We start from the raw sequence: 16,713 nt of genomic DNA, 5'->3' as shown, positions 1-16,713 counted from the left end.
CCAAATACCTCAATAATGTCCTCCAAAACATCACTGACCCCTCTAAAGTATTTTCTTTAACATCTCCCCACAATGTCCCCCCCATAACACCTCCCTTATAGCATCACCCTATAGCACCCCCCAAACCCTTCCCTATAGCACACTCAACTCCCCCCCCCATATCATCTTCCTACAACGTCCTCCCAAAACACTTCCCAGTAATATCCCCCATAACACCCCACCCCAAAAGCCACCCCCAAACCATCTCCACCCTGCTGGGGTCTGATATTTGGAGTCCTCAACCCCCTTTTTGAAGCTTTGGAGCCTCCCTGTTGGGGGTGGCTCACTGGGGTGATGAGTTTGGAGGGGCTCAGAGCAGGGTTGGAAGCCGCTCCAGGCATCCTGCCCTGCACCCCGCTGCCCTATTCAGCGGTGCCCTGGGAACCGGCGCTAATTGGCACCAGAGCTGGAATGAAGCCTGGATGTGATCACTGCTTTGCTTTAAAGCCTGGGAAGCAAACAAAAAAAGGGGGAAAGCTCCATTTGGGGGGGGTGGGAGGGGGTGTCCAGCTTCCCAGATATCCCCTCCACAAGATACCCTCATGTGATGCTCAAAGCCCTGAATCCCATGGGACCGTGCACAGAGAGGGTGGAAAACCTCACCCAGGCTTGATGGGGTGATGCCCCCGACCTCTAGCATCACCCTAGGATGGGGAAAACATGGAAAAGGTGGCTGCAAAGAGGGGAGGGAAATAGCAAATTTGAGTGTTTTTGCCCCAAATAAATGTCAGCTCGAGGCCGCTGGGAAGGCGAAAGCCGCCGGGACACAGAGTTCTATTGAGAGAGGACAAAAAAAAGAGGGAATAAACTCAATGGGCCGGGCGGAACGCCAAGCTGGGAGCGCCGAGGGACGTGCCCGGAGTAGGGAAGTGGAGGGATTCGGGGGGCGAGCCTGCCCGAAATGTGGGGAGCGCTGGACGCCCCGCGGGGCCACCCCGTTCCCCCCTGCTTGCTGCCGGTGACCTGGCTCCTGGCGCTGCACGCAGGTAGGGCGATGTTCCCAGCTTTCCATCGACTTTCCCTTTTTCCCATGGGTTTTCCCATTTTCCTGTGGGGATTTCCCTTTTTCTCGTGGGGTTTCAAGGCGGGGGGGATCCGGATGGAGGATGGTGGGAGGGGGCTGAGCAGGGTGGTGGGACTCGGTGATGGGAAGGTTTGGGAGGGGGGTTGCTGCACTGTCGAGCATCCCCCTCTGCTTGGTAGAGAAGAAAAAAAAGGGGGAAATTGGGAATAAATCCGGGTAAAAACAGTTGTTTCCTGGAGCCAAGTGGGTGCTGCTTGAGAGTGGATCCACCACTGCCCTCTCCAGCTTTCTGTCTTTCCCCAAACCCCCTTTTTCATTTGTCAGCTCCCCCAAAACTCCTTACTCATCCTTCAGCTTTCCCAAAAAAATCCTGTTTTTCATCTCATTTCTTGGTTCGCTTCTGTTTGTCCCATCCTGGTGCACCCCCTCAGCATTTCTCTCCCAAACACCCACACTTTGGGGGTTCAACAGGCTCCAAAATGCCTGATCCCAGATCCAGCAACAGTGGAAAACCACCTGCAGCATTTTGGCACCATTTTCTCCATGTTTGCACCCCAGAACCAGCCCCACAGAGGCCCTGATTGCCTTAGGATCAGCTGAGGATGCAAAACGAAGCCGATGGGATTTGCACAATGCCCCAAAACAGCACCTGGGGCACCCCAAAAACTCTGCTCTGCTTTTTCCTAAAGAAACTAGGATTTATTCTTTCTTTCCCTACAAGATAGATGAAAAATGAGGATTTTGGTTTGGTTTTATTTGGTTTTTTTAACCAAAACTAAGCAGGAAGGGTGGGAGATCTCCACCCCTACACCTGGAATGCTGTAACAAATTGGATCACCTCCCAGTCCATTTAACTGACCCTCAGATTTATTGTGGAGTGGAGAAAACAAAGCACAGTTTGGTTAAAAAAGGCAAAGAAATGGCTGACAAGCAGCAATTTGGGGGTACATAGGTGGCCCTTAAAGCTGCACCAGGGCTACCTCCCCCATGGGGATCACCTCAGTTTTGGGGCTGGGACATGTTTTGGGGGGCTGAGCTGGGAGGACAGGCGGCCGGACAGCTGCACGGCCGCTGCATACCAATAGGTCTCATGACTCTGCTGGGCTTGTTTGGAGCCTTTCTTGTGCCCTCCCCAGCTGCTTTTCCCACTCTCCTCCCCTCTTCAATATGTGGTTTGTTCACCACCCGATGACGGCACCCAGTGGGGGGGGCATGAGTGGGACCCCCAGGCTAGCAAGCAGGGGGGGTGAGATGATGACGTTTTGGTAGTTTGGGCTGTACCTTCCTCCCCCCCCCCAAAAAAAAAATATTTTTAAAGTCCTTTTTGGGGCTTAAAAGCAGCGATGATTGTGTGCCACCCTCCAGATGGCAGTTTTGCATCGGGGCAGGGGGTGTTTGGCTGCATCAGGGCATCCGGTGGGGTTGGAGAAGGGCACAAGAATTCCCCCCTGCAATTTTTGGGGTGTTTCATGCATCTTTGCAAAAGATTGCATTGAGCTGGCTGCAGGAGGGCTCCCAAGCCCCAGTGCAGCTTTCGGGGTGATGCACAGAATGAGTCATGAAACAGTTTGGGTTGGAAGGGACCTTAAAGATCATCACTGGGAGTGATGCAGGCATTGCTGCAGAGGGCTGCACCAACCTGACTGCAGGAGCTCCCTACCCAACCCCCATGCAGGTTTTTGGGGTGATGTAGGTGTCTTTGCACAGGGCTGGATGCATCAACCCAGCACCAGGAGGTCTCCCAAATTCCATGCAGCATTTGGGGGTGATGGAAAGGGCTGCTCCGACACCTCTCCTCCCCGGCGTGATGCACTTTTTGGGGTGATGCAGGCACCTCTGCAGAGGGGTGGTTGCATCAAGCCAGCAAGAGGGGGTCTCCCATGCACATTTGGGGCATGATGCATGCATTTTTGCAGAGCATTGCACCAACCCACCTGCAGCAGGGCAGAGGGTCACATCAGCTCAGCTGCAGGACACTTCCTGGGCCCCTCTGCAATTTTGGGGGCTGATGCAAAAGGGTAGGTTGCATCAGCCTGGACACAGCCCCCCCGATGCAGTTTTGGAGATGATTCCTGCATCTTTGCTGAGGGTCACATCAACCTGGCTGCAGGAAGACTCCCACCCCCATGCACCTTCTGGGGGTGATGCAAACATCTTTGCAAAGGGTTGTGTCAACCCAGGGCCAGCAGCACTTCCACCTCTGTGCAATCTGGGGGCACTTCATGCATGAGAGTTGGTTGAATCAGCCTGGACACAGGAGCACTCCCACTCCCTGATGCAGTTTTGGGGCTGATTCCTGCTTCTTTGCAAAGGGTTGCCTTGAGCTGGCTGCTGCAGGAGGGTTTCCACAGCCCAGTGCAGTTGTGGAGGTGATGCACAGAGTGAGTCAGAGAATGGCTTGGGGTGGGAAGAACCTTAAAAGAGCATCAGATTCCAGCCCCCCTGCCATGGCCAGGGACACCTCCCACCATCCCAGGTTGCTCAAGGGCTCATCCAGCCTGGCCTTGAACACCTCCAGGCAGGAAGCATCCACAACCTTCCTGGGCAGCCTGTGCCAGTGTCTCCCCACCCTCACTGGAAAGAATTTCTTCATCTCCAGTCACAATCTCCCCTGCTCCAGTTTCAAACCATTGCCCCTCGTCCTGTCACCACAGGCCCTTCTAAACAGCCCCACCCCAGCTCTCCTGCAGCCCCCTTCAGGTCCTGGAAGGCCACAAAGAGTTGCATTGATCCCCTCCATGCCCAGTGCCCTTTCTGGGGTGATGTAGACATCCTCACAAGGAGCTTGTACAACAGTCAGCACCCTACTGCCAGGATGCATTTTGGGGGTGCTCAGCACTTCCCATTGGTGCTTTTCCTCTGGGCCCATGGGAGGGGCAGCCCAGCCGGCCCCCATGCCCTACTCTCTCTCCTCCACCCACCCCCAGGTCTGCTGGCAGGGGTGAACATAACCAGCCCCACGCCGCTGGTGCGGGGCACAGCGGGCAAGGCGGCGCTGCTCTCGGTGCGCTACGCCAGCGCCAGCGCCGACAAGCCCGTGGTGAAGTGGCAGCTGAAGAGGGACAAGCCTGTGACCGTTGTGCAGTCCATCGGCACCGAGATCATCGGCAACCTGCGGCCCGACTACCGCGACCGCATCCGCGTTCTGGAGAACGGCTCCCTGCTGATCAGCCCCCTGCAGCTGGCCGACGAGGGAGCCTATGAGGTGGAGGTGTCCATCACCGACGACACCTTCACCGGCGAGAAGACCATCAACCTCACCGTGGACAGTAAGAGCCAGAGGTTGCCTGGTGGGGACTGGCTCCTCCATGGGATGCCTTCCCTCACCACTCTTCAGGAGGGGTTTCTGTAGATGGGACATGGTTTTGGGGTTCCACCACCCCACATGGCCAAGTTACATCCCTGGTGGCATGTCCCTTCTTGCCCCTGCTGGCCTCACCTATCCCCTGACACAAAACATCACCACGACTCTCCTGCTTGCCCACAGTCCCCATCTCAAAGCCACAAGTGCTGGTGGCCTCCTCAACGGTGCTGGAGCTGAGTGAGTTCTTCACGCTCAACTGCTCGCACGAGAACGGCACCAAGCCCACCTACACCTGGCTGAAGGACGGGCGGCCGCTCAGCAACGACTCCCGCCTGCTGCTCTCCCCCGACCAGAAGATCCTCACCATCACCCGTGTCCTCATGGCTGATGACGATGTCTACAGTTGCCTGGTGGAGAATCCCATCAGCCACGGCCGCAGCGTTCCCGTGAAGCTCACCGTCTACCGTAAGCCACCCACTGCCCCCTCTGCACCTCTAGGGCTTGGTCATCCCTTGCGGATGCTCCCAGATAAAATTTGGGGAGGGGTTGTCCCTCCTTATTCTTCTCCTCCAGGTCGGAGCTCCCTCTACATCATCCTCTCCACTGGTGGCATCTTCCTCCTTGTCACCCTGGTGACTGTTTGTGCCTGTTGGAAACCCTCCAAGAAGTACGTCTGGGGGGGGATGCTGGAGCTAGACAGAGTTCCTTATGTCCCATCTTGTCCCATCCTGTCCCAGCTCATCTCTTCCCATTCTATCTTGTCCTGTCACATCACACCACACCACACCACATCACATCACATCACACATGACATCACACCAAACCTCATCCATCCAACCTTAATAATTCTTGGACTTGGCAGTGTCAGGTTTATGGTTGGACTTGATGACCTTAAAGGTCTTTTTCAACCTATATGACTCTGTGATTCTGATTCCATTCCATCACATCTTGTCCTTTCTTGTTTCATCTCACTTATTTCCATCCTATCTCATCCTGACTTAATCCATTCTATCCCATCTCATTCCATTCATCTCATCTTGACCCACGATGATCTATCCCATCCCATTCTGCCTTGACCCATCCCATTGTTTCCCATCCTATCCCATCACATCCCATCCTATCCCATCCCATCCCAACCTATCCCATCCCATCCCATCCCAATCTATCCCATTGCATCCCATCGCATCCCATCCTATCCCATCCCAACCTATCCCATTGCATCCCATCCCATCCTATCCTATTGCATCCCATCCCATCCCATCCCTGTACCCTTAGCTGAGCCCTGAGCAGTCCCCCTGTCTCCCCACTGATTCCCTCCCCATGTCCCCTCCCTTCCCCAGGGACAAGAGGCAAGCGGAGACCCAGCCAGCCTCGGAGTACACGGAGCAGGACGAGGAGCGCCTGAAGCACGAGAGTGAGTTCCAGCCCAGGCCCTGGCCCCATGACGGTGGCAGGTTGGCCAATGCCAAGGACACCAACACGGTGACCATGCCCTTGCCTCCTCCCCACAGCCGAGGGCATCCCGCGGAGCGGTGAGCACGAGCGCAAGAACCCAGTGGCCTTGTACATCCTGAAGGACAAGGTGAGAGGCCAGCAGCAGGCGGCAGCCAGCAGCAGGCCAGTAGGCAGCAGGTAGCAGCAGGCAGCGCCGGGCCCCGCACGCCTCCCACGCTCTGCTCTCTTGCAGGACTCGCCGGAGGCAGAGGAGGACTCCCCGCCCGAGCCCCGTGGCCCCGTGGAACCGGCTTACAGCAGCACGCCGCTACCGGCGGCCGGCCGCTCGCCGGGGCCGGTTGGGCGCTCGACTCGGCGCTACCATCGCTCCCCCGCTCGCTCCCCGGCCTCGGCGCGGCCGCACAGGTCCCCGCCAGGCTCCCCGGCGCGGGCGCGTGGGGCCCCGCGGCTGCTGCGGACTGCCGGCGTCCACATCATCCGGGAGCAGGAGGAGGCCAACGCCGTGGAGATCAGCGCCTGAGCAGGGCGGACGTGTGCGCTGCGGCGGCGAGCGGGCGGGAGGGACACCGGCGCGGGCCTGCTCCCGCCCCCGGGCATCGCGCGGCTCGGCGTAAAGTCACTAATTTGCTATTGATCCCACCTGGAGCTCCCCTCTTCCGTCCCTGTCTTCCCAGGGGGCCACTTCCATGGTTTGCTCGCCGGGACGGGCGTGCAGAAAGTGCGTGTGGGCTGGAGCGAACGTCTGGGCCATGCACAGGGAGGGCCTGCTCAGGGCATGCAGAGCCTGCATGGAGCTTGCAGAAAGGGCACAGAGTGTGCAGAGTCTGCACAAAGCATGCGGAGAGAGCACAGAGCATGCAGAGTGTGCATGGAGTGTGCAGAAAGGGCATATGTGCAGCATGAAGGAAGGATCAGAGAGTGTGCAGAGCATGCCTGCAGTGTGCAGAGAGCAAGCACATGCAAGCAGGCATGGAGAGTGCAGTAAGAGCATGCATGCAGCGTGAGGAGAAAGCACGCATGGAGAGTGCAAGACAGCATACACAGAGCATGCAGAGAGAAAGCATGTAGAGGAAGCATGCAGAGAGCATGCAGAGAGAACATGCACGCTCTGAGCAGAGAGAGCAATCCCAGCTGCAGCAAGCATGTATGCACCACACAGAGAGTGTGCATGGAGTGTGCAGGAGGGAATGCACAGAGTGAGTAGAGAGCAAACAGGCACTGAGCAGAAAGCAACAGAGCATGCAAGAGGGAGCATGTGGAGTGTGCAGAAGGAGCATGCATGAAGCATGCAAGAAGGTGTGCAGAGAGAGTGCATAGAGTATGCAAAAGGGCGTGTGGAGAAAGTATCCACACAGCAGGCAGAGAGCATACACAGAGCATACAGAAGGATGTGTAGAGCATGCAGAAAGTCTGCATGAAGCATGCAAGAGAGATCATACACACACTGAGAGAGCAATCACGGAGTATGTGGAAGGACATGCATGGAATGTGCAGAGAAAGCACACACAGAGCATGCAAAGGGACATGTATGAAGTGTGCAGAATGCAGGAAGAGAGAGCAGGCATAGTGCACAGGGATCAGTCTGAGCATGCAGGAGAGCACGTGTGGAACATGTAGCAAGAGCATGCACAGAGCACGCAGAAAGAGCATGCAGAGAAAGCAGGCACAGTGCAAGGAGAACAATCCTGGAGCATGCAGAGTGCATGTGGAGAACATGGAAAGAGCGTGCATGGAGCATGCAGGGCAGGCATGCAGACAGCGTGCAGCTGAGGCTGCATGGATTGTGTGAAGACCGGACATGGAGATTGTGGAGAAAGCATGCACAGAGCATGCAGAGCATGCATGGAGACTGCAGGAATGAAAGCGTGCAGAGAATGCAGAGTGTGCACAGAGCATGCAGGGGGGAGCATGAGAGCAGAGCACAGGGGAGGCTTGCAGCAGGACACGCACAGAGCATGCAGCATTGGCATAGGGCATGCGTGGGTGGTGCAGTGAGCATGCATGTAGCACACAGTGAACATGCAGGGAGCGTGAGGGCAAAGTGTGGGCACAGAGCTTGCATGCAGCACACAGAAGGGAAGCACACAGTATGCAGAAAAAGCACGCAGCGAGCATGCAGCTGAGACTGCACAGAGCATGCAGAGGTGTGCAAGGAGCACACAGAGCACACAGAGGTGTGCAAAGCACACACAGAGCACACTGAGCACCTCACACCAGTGTGCCAGGGCACTGAGCCCCCCAGCATGGCACCCGGTGCTGGCGGAGCACTCTGCCTGCCAGCTCACCCCAGTGCACAAGCAGCATGCTCAGGGGGGGCTCCCTCCTCCCCGCAGCCCTGCCCCAGCTACACACAGGCCTGAAGCCCTGGTGAACCAGAGAGCGCTGCCCACACAAGCTGAGCCCCAGAGCTCCTTCACTCTGGTCCCCACTGATGACATCCCCAGCCCAGAGCTTGTTCACTCTGGTCCCTACTGTTGGAAGGGAATTTATTTCTTTGGATTAAAGTCATTAACCACTGGTGTCCCCAACCCCACCTCCTCTGGGTGCTGCTGGTGCTACTCACTGCTGTGCCTGGCCCCAGCTCTTTGTGTGTCCATCCCGGTCCACCCCCCCCCATCACTTCCCCACCTCCATGTCCGGCTATTGTCCCCCCCTATCCGGAGCTGGATCCGGCTCCGGTGCTGGTGCAGGGCAGCAGCCGGAAGGCTCCCAGGGCCAGCATGGCAGGCGGCTGGGCCACAGCGCTGGCCTTGGGGCTCTGCCTCACTGCAACGCACTGGGGAGGTGAGTACGGCCCCCGAAGTTGAGAGGGGAAACCCCCAACCCCAAAACTGCCCCCACCCACCCCAAAACCCCAGCAGGGTTGAGGCTGTGCCTGCTCGGTGCACCCACCATTGCCATGTCACCACCCCACAGGCTGCCACCCCCCTGGCGTGGCCACGGCCCCCCAGAGCACAGCTGGTAAGGACACCTCAGGGGGTGGAGGGACCCTTAAAATCCTGTGTTGTCCCTGCCCCATGTCCTCTCCCAACCTGTGGTGTATGCGTGACCCCATGGTGTCCCTTCCTCACCCATACCCCATGATCCTTTACTGTGGTGTCCCCTCTCCACTCATGGTGTCCCCTCTCCACTCATGGTGTCCCCCCCTCCACCCATGGCCATCCCCCCCGCCACAATGTTCCCCTCCACATCCATGGTGTCTCCCTACCCATGGTGCCCTCCCACCCATGGCATCCTCTCCCCACTTATGCTGTCCCCATCCCATCCATGGTGTATTCTCACCAGTTATGTCCCCTCACCACCTGCGATCTGTATCTCCCACCATGGTGTCCCCTCCCTACCCATGGTTTCCCCACCCCACCCCTGCTGTCCCTGCCTCTTCATGGTGTCCCCTTCCTAACCGTGGTGTCCTCCCCCGCACCCATTACCTTCCTCTTACCACGTATGGTGTCCCCTTGCCCATTGTGTCCCCTCCTCACGCAGTGTGTCACCACCCGTTCTGTTTGTGTCTCCTACAATCCATAGTGTCTCCCAACCCATGGTGTCCTCCCCCCACCCCTGATGTCCCCAGTCACAGTGTCCTCTCCCTGTGCCAGTGCTGCGGGACAACTTCCGCCTGCAGCCGGGTGATTTGGTGGCCATGGCCGGCCAAGTGCTGGAGCTGGACTGTGTGCCCCCCTCGGGTCACCCCGAGCCCCGTGTCACCTGGAAGAAGGATGGGGTGACCTTGGACCTGGCGGGTGGCCGCTACGTGGTCACCAAGGGGAAGCTGAAGGTGGCCCCGGCACGACGCAGCGACTCCGGGCTCTACGTCTGCGTGGCAGCCAACGCGGCAGGCGAGAGGCAGAGCCGTGGTGCCCATGTCTCCGTCCTGGGTAAGCCAAGGGTCCTCCATGCATGGTGGACATCAGGCCTGACCATGGTGCCACGTTCTTGATGTCACCCCACAGAGAAGCCGACCATTGTACGGCGCCCAAGTGACACCGTGGTGGCAGCTGGCAGCACTGTGGAGCTGGGGTGTGGTGCCCAAGGTGACCCGATGCCACGGGTACAGTGGCACAAGGAGCGTGGGGACCTCCCCTGGGGCAGGTAGGTGGTGGTAGGATGGAGGTGCTCCATCCCCAGGGGTGAAGATGGTGCTGATGGAGAGCTGATGACCCACAGGCACGAGGTGGACCAGGAGAACACACTGCGCTTGCACGCCGTGGCACCCACCGACGCCGGCACCTATGTGTGCACAGCCCAGAGCCAGCTGGGCACCGCTGCTGCCACCGCTCGCCTCCGCGTGGAGGGTCAGTCCTGGCACCTCCGTGGCCTTCACTGCCACAGGCACCCTGGGCCTTCTGGGAGTTATCTAACAGGGTCCATCTCATGGGGTTCATCCAATGGAGTCATCCAAGCATAGTCTATCCATAGAGAGGTCCAGCCAAGAAGGTCATCCAAGGGGAATACCAGAGGGGACCATCCAAGGAGGTCTAAAGGGAGTTGATCCAGGAACATCCACCCAAAGGGGTCCATCAAGGAGTCCACCCAGCTGAGTCTTCTAAGGGGATCCATTCAAGAAAGGTCCATTGAAGAGAGCACTTCTGAAGGGGGGTTGGGGTTCATCTCAGGAGGTCCATCTGAAAGCATCCATCCACCAAAATCCATCTAAGGGGTCCATCCAAACATGGAAGAGGATCCATCTAAGGGGGTCCATTCAGTTGGGGGGTACATCCAACAGGATCCATTCAGGACAGTCCTTCTAAAGGGGATCCATCCAAGTGGGTTCCTCCAAGAGGATGCATTTAGGGCATCTGTCCCAGGTGAGGGATCCATTAAAGGGGAATCCAACAAGAGGCATCTGTCCAAAGGGTCCGTCTAAGAGGGGTGCATCAGTGGAAGTCTATCACGGCGTCCATCAAAGGAGGCCCATCCAAAAGGGGTCCATCAAGGGTTTCTGTCCACAGGGGTCCATCCAAGAGGAGACCATCCAAAGGGTCCATTTGAGTAGGTCCAGCTGGGGAGGCATCAGGGTCCGCTTGCATGGGGACACATTAAGGACTATCAGGAGTGTGTGCGTGGGCAGGTGCTGCAGGACCTTGCTCCTGTCTGGTGCTGCTGGTAGCCTCCCTCTACCCCACAGGACGGCGGGAGGCAGCACCAAGGGACCTTCTGGCCATGAGGCCTCACCTGGACAACATCACCATGCTGCCCACTGCTGCTGTCCAGCTGCGCTGGCAGGTCGGTGTGATGCTGGCATGGCCCCACCAGAGTGGTAGAATGGGACACAGGGATGAGGCTGGGGGTCCATCCCCATGTCCCACCTGGTCCCACCATGCCTCGTAACCCCTCCCATCTTCTCCAGATGTTGCCACCAGTGCCAGCACTGGTGAGCTTCATGGTGCTCTACCGCTGCCTGCTCCCCACCAGCACCTCCTGGGTCCAACATGATGCTGGCAAGCTGCTCAGCACCACCATCCCCCAGCTCCGCAGGGGCCACCAGTACGAGTTCAAGGTCCGACCCTACGCCGGTGGGACCCAAGGCTTGGACAGCAACAGTAGGCACCTCTGGATACCTGAGGAAGGTGGGTTGGGGGGCCTCAGGGCTGCCCAGGTGGAGGATGGGGGTTCATCTGGGAGGTCCCAGAGGTTTCAGCACCTCTGTCCCGGCAGTGCCGAGTGCTGCGCCCCAACGTGTCACCGTGGGCCGGGCTGAGGCAGGGAACGGCACCGTGGTCGTCAGCTGGGAGCCACCTCCTCCTGAGGCCCACAATGGCATCATCCACGGCTACAAGGTTTGGGGTGACGTGGTGGGGAGGTGGGGCTGTGGGACCTTTAGCCCAGGAAGGTTCATCCAAGGGGTCTGTCGAAGGGGGATCCATGAAAGGAGGGAGCCAATCAAAGGTGGGGATCTATCCAGGGGTGGCTATCCAGGGAATGACTGTCCAAGGGGGATCCATCCAAGAGGGATCTCAACAAAAATGTTCACCCAAAGGGGCTAACCAAGGTGAAGGTCCATCCCAGGAGATCCATCTAAGAGGTCAATGTAAAGAAGGGTTTCATCCGAGTGAATCTAACCCAAGGAGGTCCATTTAAGTTGGTTCAGCCAAGAGAATCCATCTAAAGAGGTCATCCAAGGCATCTGTGCAAGTGGGATCTATTGATGGAGCTCCATCTAAGGGAGCCCATCCAAGGGTGTCCATCCTAGAGACATTCATCCTAGGGGGTCCACCTCAGGGACTTCAAGAGGGTCATGCAAAGGTGTCAGTCCTGTTGGGATCCATCAATGGGAGCCGATCAAGGGGATTAATCTGAGGGGTTCCATCCAAGGGGGTCTATCCAAGGGGAATCCATCAGTGGGGGCCCATTAGGAGGATTCATCTAAAGAGCACCAAAGGGCTGAACCCTGCTGGGATCCATCAGTGGGAATCTGCTAAGGGGATCCATCTGAGGGCACTCATCCTCTCGGTGCCTGCCAGGTGTGGTCAGTGGGCGAGGGCTGGCAGCACCCCACCAACAGGACAGTGGACAGAGACACTCACCGGCTGGAGACTCTGCTCCCCAGCCCTGGCGCCGAGTTCTGCGTCCAGGTGGCAGCCTTCAACAGCGCGGGGCTGGGGGTGCCCAGCAATGCCACCTGCAGCGTCCTGGGTAAGGGACAGGGAGGGAGCAAGGTGGAGGGGGGCAAGGTGGTGGCACTGTGTGACTCTGGTGGAACCCTACCAGGACTGCCGTCTGGGAGCAGCAGCGTGGAGGGGGTGCTGCGGCAGCCTGCAGTCATCGCGGCCGCCGGCTCGCTGCTCTGGTTGGCCCTGCTCGCCCTCCTCCTCCTCCTCTGCCAGCGCCGAGCCAGCCAGGACGCCGCAGCTCGTCACAGGTGAGCAGTTAGGGGTCGGAGGGAACACGGCAGGGGGTTTCCTGGCGTGGTGGGGATGGGACAACCTGACTGCACCTCTGTGCCTGCAGGCTGATGGCGGGTGACTCACCGTGGCTTGGTGGCCCCTGGAAACCTGGTTGTGCCCCCGGGAACCTCAGCAACAGCAGCAGCCTCAGCAGCCGGCTGCTGGGCAGCGATGGCCGGGACCCCCACCCCTCCAGTGAGCTCCGGGGCTTGGACCCCCTCCCAGTGCCATAGGACTCCCATCCCCCCAGTAAACTCCAAGGCTCAGACCCTCTTCCCAGTGCCATGGGACCCCTCCCACTGCCATGGGACCCTCAACCCTTCAGTGAGCCTTATGGAGGCTGGGACCCCCACTCATCCCAGTGACACCCCTCAGGACTCCCAGCCACCACCTAGGCCCCTCACAGGGTGCTATGAGACCAATGCAGGGTGCCCAGTAGCCCTCACCCTATGCCTGGCACCCCCCCACCCACCATGGGACCCCCCCATGGGTGTTGCATCTCTGCAGCTCACAGGGACCTGGGGACAGACAGAGCCAAGGACAAAAGGGACAAGGGACAGCACCCATGGGTACCCTGACCTGTCTTGTCCCTCCAGCCCTGTCCTTGGAGCCAAGTCTGGGTCCTCCAACTCCCCCCACCCGCAGCAGCCTCCGCGGGGGGCACTCCGCACCCCTCGGGGACACAGGGCACCCCGCGGTGCGTGCCTCACCCAGCACCCCCGGCCCGGCACCCTGGGAGCGCCTCCGCAAGCGAGGTGGGTATGGGGCGGGTGTGAGGGGACAGGGGACAAGGGACAGCGGGGAGGTGGATTACGGCTCCGTGTTCCCCACCCCGCAGAGCTGCAGCAGGTGCACAGCACCCCCCTACCCACGAGTGGCCCCGGCTGTGGACCCGGCACCGGGAGCGGAGCAGGTGAGTGGGGGCCGGATCTGGGGCTGGCAGCTGGGTGGCCCCCGAGAAGGGGACCCGATGGTGACAGCGGCACCGCCGTGGTGGCTGGAGAGGACCGGCGGCGGTTGCCGGTCTTCAGCTCCCCCAAGCCGCAGCGAGGCAGCGTGTCCTTGGCCACCAGTGTCACCACGTCACCACTGACGCCCCCGAGACCACCCCATGCGTGGCACCCACCGGTGACACGGTAAGTCTGGGTGTCCCCCCCCGGGGGTGCAGAGGGGTACCCCATGCTGCAAAAGCCACCCTGTCCCTTGTACCTGCAGGTCCCCGGCCACTGCTTGCCCCAGGGACACATCCCCCATCATCAGGTGCCCCAAGGACGTGTCCCCAGTCACCAGGATCCCCAGGGACAGGTCTCCAGCCACCCAGCACACCAAGGACACATCCCTGGTCACCAGGTGCCCCAGGGACACATCCCCAGTCCCTGGAATCCCCAGGGACATGTCCCCAGCCGCCCAGAACCGTAGGGACACATCCCTGGTCACTCAGCCCCCCAGGGAGGTGTCCTTGGCCAGCAGGCACCCCAAGGATGTGTCACCAGTAACTAGGCACCCCAGGGACATGTCACCAGCCACCAGCCACCACAGGGACACAACCTTAGCCACCAGGCAGCCTGAGGACACATCCCTGGTGACCAGGCACCCCAAGGACACATCACCAGTGACCAGACACCAGAGGGACATATCACCAGCCAGCAGGCACCCTGAAAACAAGTCCCCAGCCAGTGACCACCTAAGGAACACATCCCCAGTCACCAGGCTCCCCAAGGAGAAGTCCCCAGACACTGGCCACTGCAGGGACAAGTTCTTGGCCACCAGGTACTGCAAGAACAAGTCTCTGACCATCAGGCATGTCAGGGACCCATCACCAGTGGCCAGGCACCCACGGGACACCTTCCTATCCAGCAGGTACCCTGAGGATGTGTCACCAGCCACCGGGCATGCCAAGGACACATCTCCAACCATGGGACACCCAAGGGACATGTCCTCAGCCACCAAGAACCCTGAGGAGATGTCCCCAGTCCCTGGACACCACAAGGACAAGTTCCTGGGCATGAAGTACCTCAAAGACATGTCCCCAGCCACCAGCCACCACAGGAACCCATCCCCAGCCACCAGTCACCAAACAGAGACACCACCAGGGACCAGGCACCCTAAGGAGATGTCTCTGGGCCCTGCTCACCACGAGGACACATCCTTGGGCAGCAGGTACCCCAAGGATTTGTCCTTAGCTGGCAGGTACCCCAGGAGCCCATGACCAGGCACCCAAGGGACACCTTCCTGTCCAGCAGGTACCCTGAGAATATGTCACCAGTCATGAGGCACCCCAGGGGCACATCCCCAGTCAGCAGGCACCCTGAAGAGACATCTCCAGTTGCTGGTCACTGGAGGAACATGTTCTTGGGCACCAGGTACCCCAAGGATAGTTCCCTGGGCACCAGGGACCCCAAGGACGTATTCCTGGCCACCAGGCACCCCAGGAATCCATCACTGGTAAGCAGGCACCCAAGGGATATGTTCCTGGCCACCAGGTACCCCAAGGACATGTCCCTGGCCAGCAGACACCCGAGGGACAGGTCCCTGGTCACTGGGCGCATCTCACCGGCCTTCAGCGACGGAGTCCTCACACCACAGCAGGTGGCCGAGGACCTAGAGATAGAGCATGACACCACCTACCCCAGGTATACCTTGTCCCTCTGGGCCACCACCATGGTGGCAGCATCTCCTGGTGCCAGCTGTGTCCCCACTGTGTCCCTCACAGCCCTCCAGCACCCCCCACCCCACGCTCTTTCTCACCGCTGCATACCTATGGCTACATCTACGGACCCCCAGCCTCTGAGCTGGGTGAGGAGGAGGAGGAAGAGGAGGAGGAAGAGCAGCCAGCAACAAGAGGCTCTCCAGAGGGGTCGCTGCTGAACGGGTGGGGGTCTGTCTCAGAGGACAACTTGGCCAGTGCCCGCTGCAGCTTGGTGAGCTCCTGCGACGGTTCCTTCCTGCTGGACGCCAGCTTCGCCCGGGCGCTGGCCGTGGCTGTCGATGGCCTCTGCCTTGGCCTCGAGGACACCGATGGTGGCTATGGGGGTGAGCAAGGCGACCGTGCACCCCCTCTGCACCCAGGCATTATTATCTCCCTGGGGGAGGTGGCCCTATCATGACACCCTGGTGGTGACACCATCTCCTGCCTTGTCCCTGACAGGCCTCTCACTGCCACCATCACCCCTGGAGAGGATCTTCTCGCCTGGGGTCCCCACCTGGGACTGGAGGGCAGCACTGGGGGTCCCACAAAGAGGTGGGACAGAGGCAGCCATGGGCAACCCACAGCATGGTGAGCAGTGCCCTGACAGCAGGGTGATGGGCACCAGAGGCTGGGGGGGGTGTCATCTGTTGCAGGGTGCTGGAAGATGTCCCCTTTGCTTTCCAGGAGGTCAGGGGACAGGGAGTGGCAGCCCCTGGTCCCAGGCAGGTGGTGAGCTGGGGTCAGAAGGGACAGGAGCATGGCGGTCCCCAGGGTGTCAGACACGGCGAGGCCGAGATCCCCCTGGCTCAGCTAAATTCCAGCTTTATTAAGTGGTCCCCCAAAAGGGGCTCTGCTAGCAAAAGCCACCCACAAAGGGTAGGTGGCACCAACGTGGGTGGCTGTTCTCCCAGTGTCCCTGTCCTCCCAGGTGTCCTCATCCTTCCCATGTCCTCCTTCCCAAGTATCCTCATCCCCCAAGTCACCCTCATCCAGCCCAAGTGCCATTACCCAGCCCAAGTGTCGCCATCCTTCCCCAGTGTCCCCATCCTTGTGCTCCCGAAGTGTCACCATCCCTCCCCATGGGCCTTACCCCTCCCCGTCATCCTCATTCTCCCCAGGTGTCCTCCTCCAGCATTCTTATCCCCAACCATCCTCATCCAGGTCAGGTACCATTGCCCATCCCAGCTGTCCCCATCCTTGTCTTCCAGTGTCTTCCACCTTCCCCAGTATCCTCATCCCCCCAACTATCCTCATCCAAACAAAGAGCTGTTGTCTGTCCCACGTGTCCTTTTCCATCCCCAGGGTCATTGTCCTCCGA

General features: G+C 59.4%; 2 protein-coding genes across 2 annotated transcripts; both read left to right on the top strand.

Annotated features, from left to right (window-relative positions):
• The first annotated feature begins 940 nt into the window (after positions 1–940).
• HEPACAM (hepatic and glial cell adhesion molecule) lies at positions 941–6,342 on the top strand. The gene is made up of 7 exons (XM_054395691.1): positions 941–1,025; positions 3,991–4,332; positions 4,551–4,832; positions 4,941–5,034; positions 5,708–5,781; positions 5,879–5,949; positions 6,055–6,342. Exons 1-7 carry the CDS (start codon positions 941–943, stop codon positions 6,340–6,342), a joined length of 1,236 nt encoding a protein of 411 aa, XP_054251666.1.
• A 2,197-nt stretch (positions 6,343–8,539) lies between these two features.
• Positions 8,540–16,278, top strand: ROBO4 (roundabout guidance receptor 4). The gene is given in 20 exon segments (XM_054395667.1): positions 8,540–8,606; positions 8,739–8,783; positions 9,419–9,697; positions 9,773–9,911; positions 9,987–10,114; positions 10,930–11,045; positions 11,170–11,389; positions 11,478–11,599; positions 12,284–12,455; positions 12,531–12,681; positions 12,771–12,955; positions 13,303–13,461; positions 13,545–13,842; positions 13,922–14,476; positions 14,537–14,716; positions 14,947–15,009; positions 15,070–15,339; positions 15,420–15,739; positions 15,855–15,983; positions 16,080–16,278. Coding segments are annotated over 20 exon segments (3,741 nt in total). The 5' UTR covers positions 8,540–8,542; the 3' UTR covers positions 16,226–16,278.
• The last annotated feature ends 435 nt before the right edge of the window (positions 16,279–16,713 follow it).

This window comes from Indicator indicator, chromosome 34, assembly GCF_027791375.1.
Source record: "Indicator indicator isolate 239-I01 chromosome 34, UM_Iind_1.1, whole genome shotgun sequence".
Taxonomy (NCBI): domain Eukaryota; kingdom Metazoa; phylum Chordata; class Aves; order Piciformes; family Indicatoridae; genus Indicator; species Indicator indicator.
The sequence above is the reverse complement of the archived record's forward strand: the minus strand, read 5'-3'. Positions and strand labels throughout refer to the sequence as shown.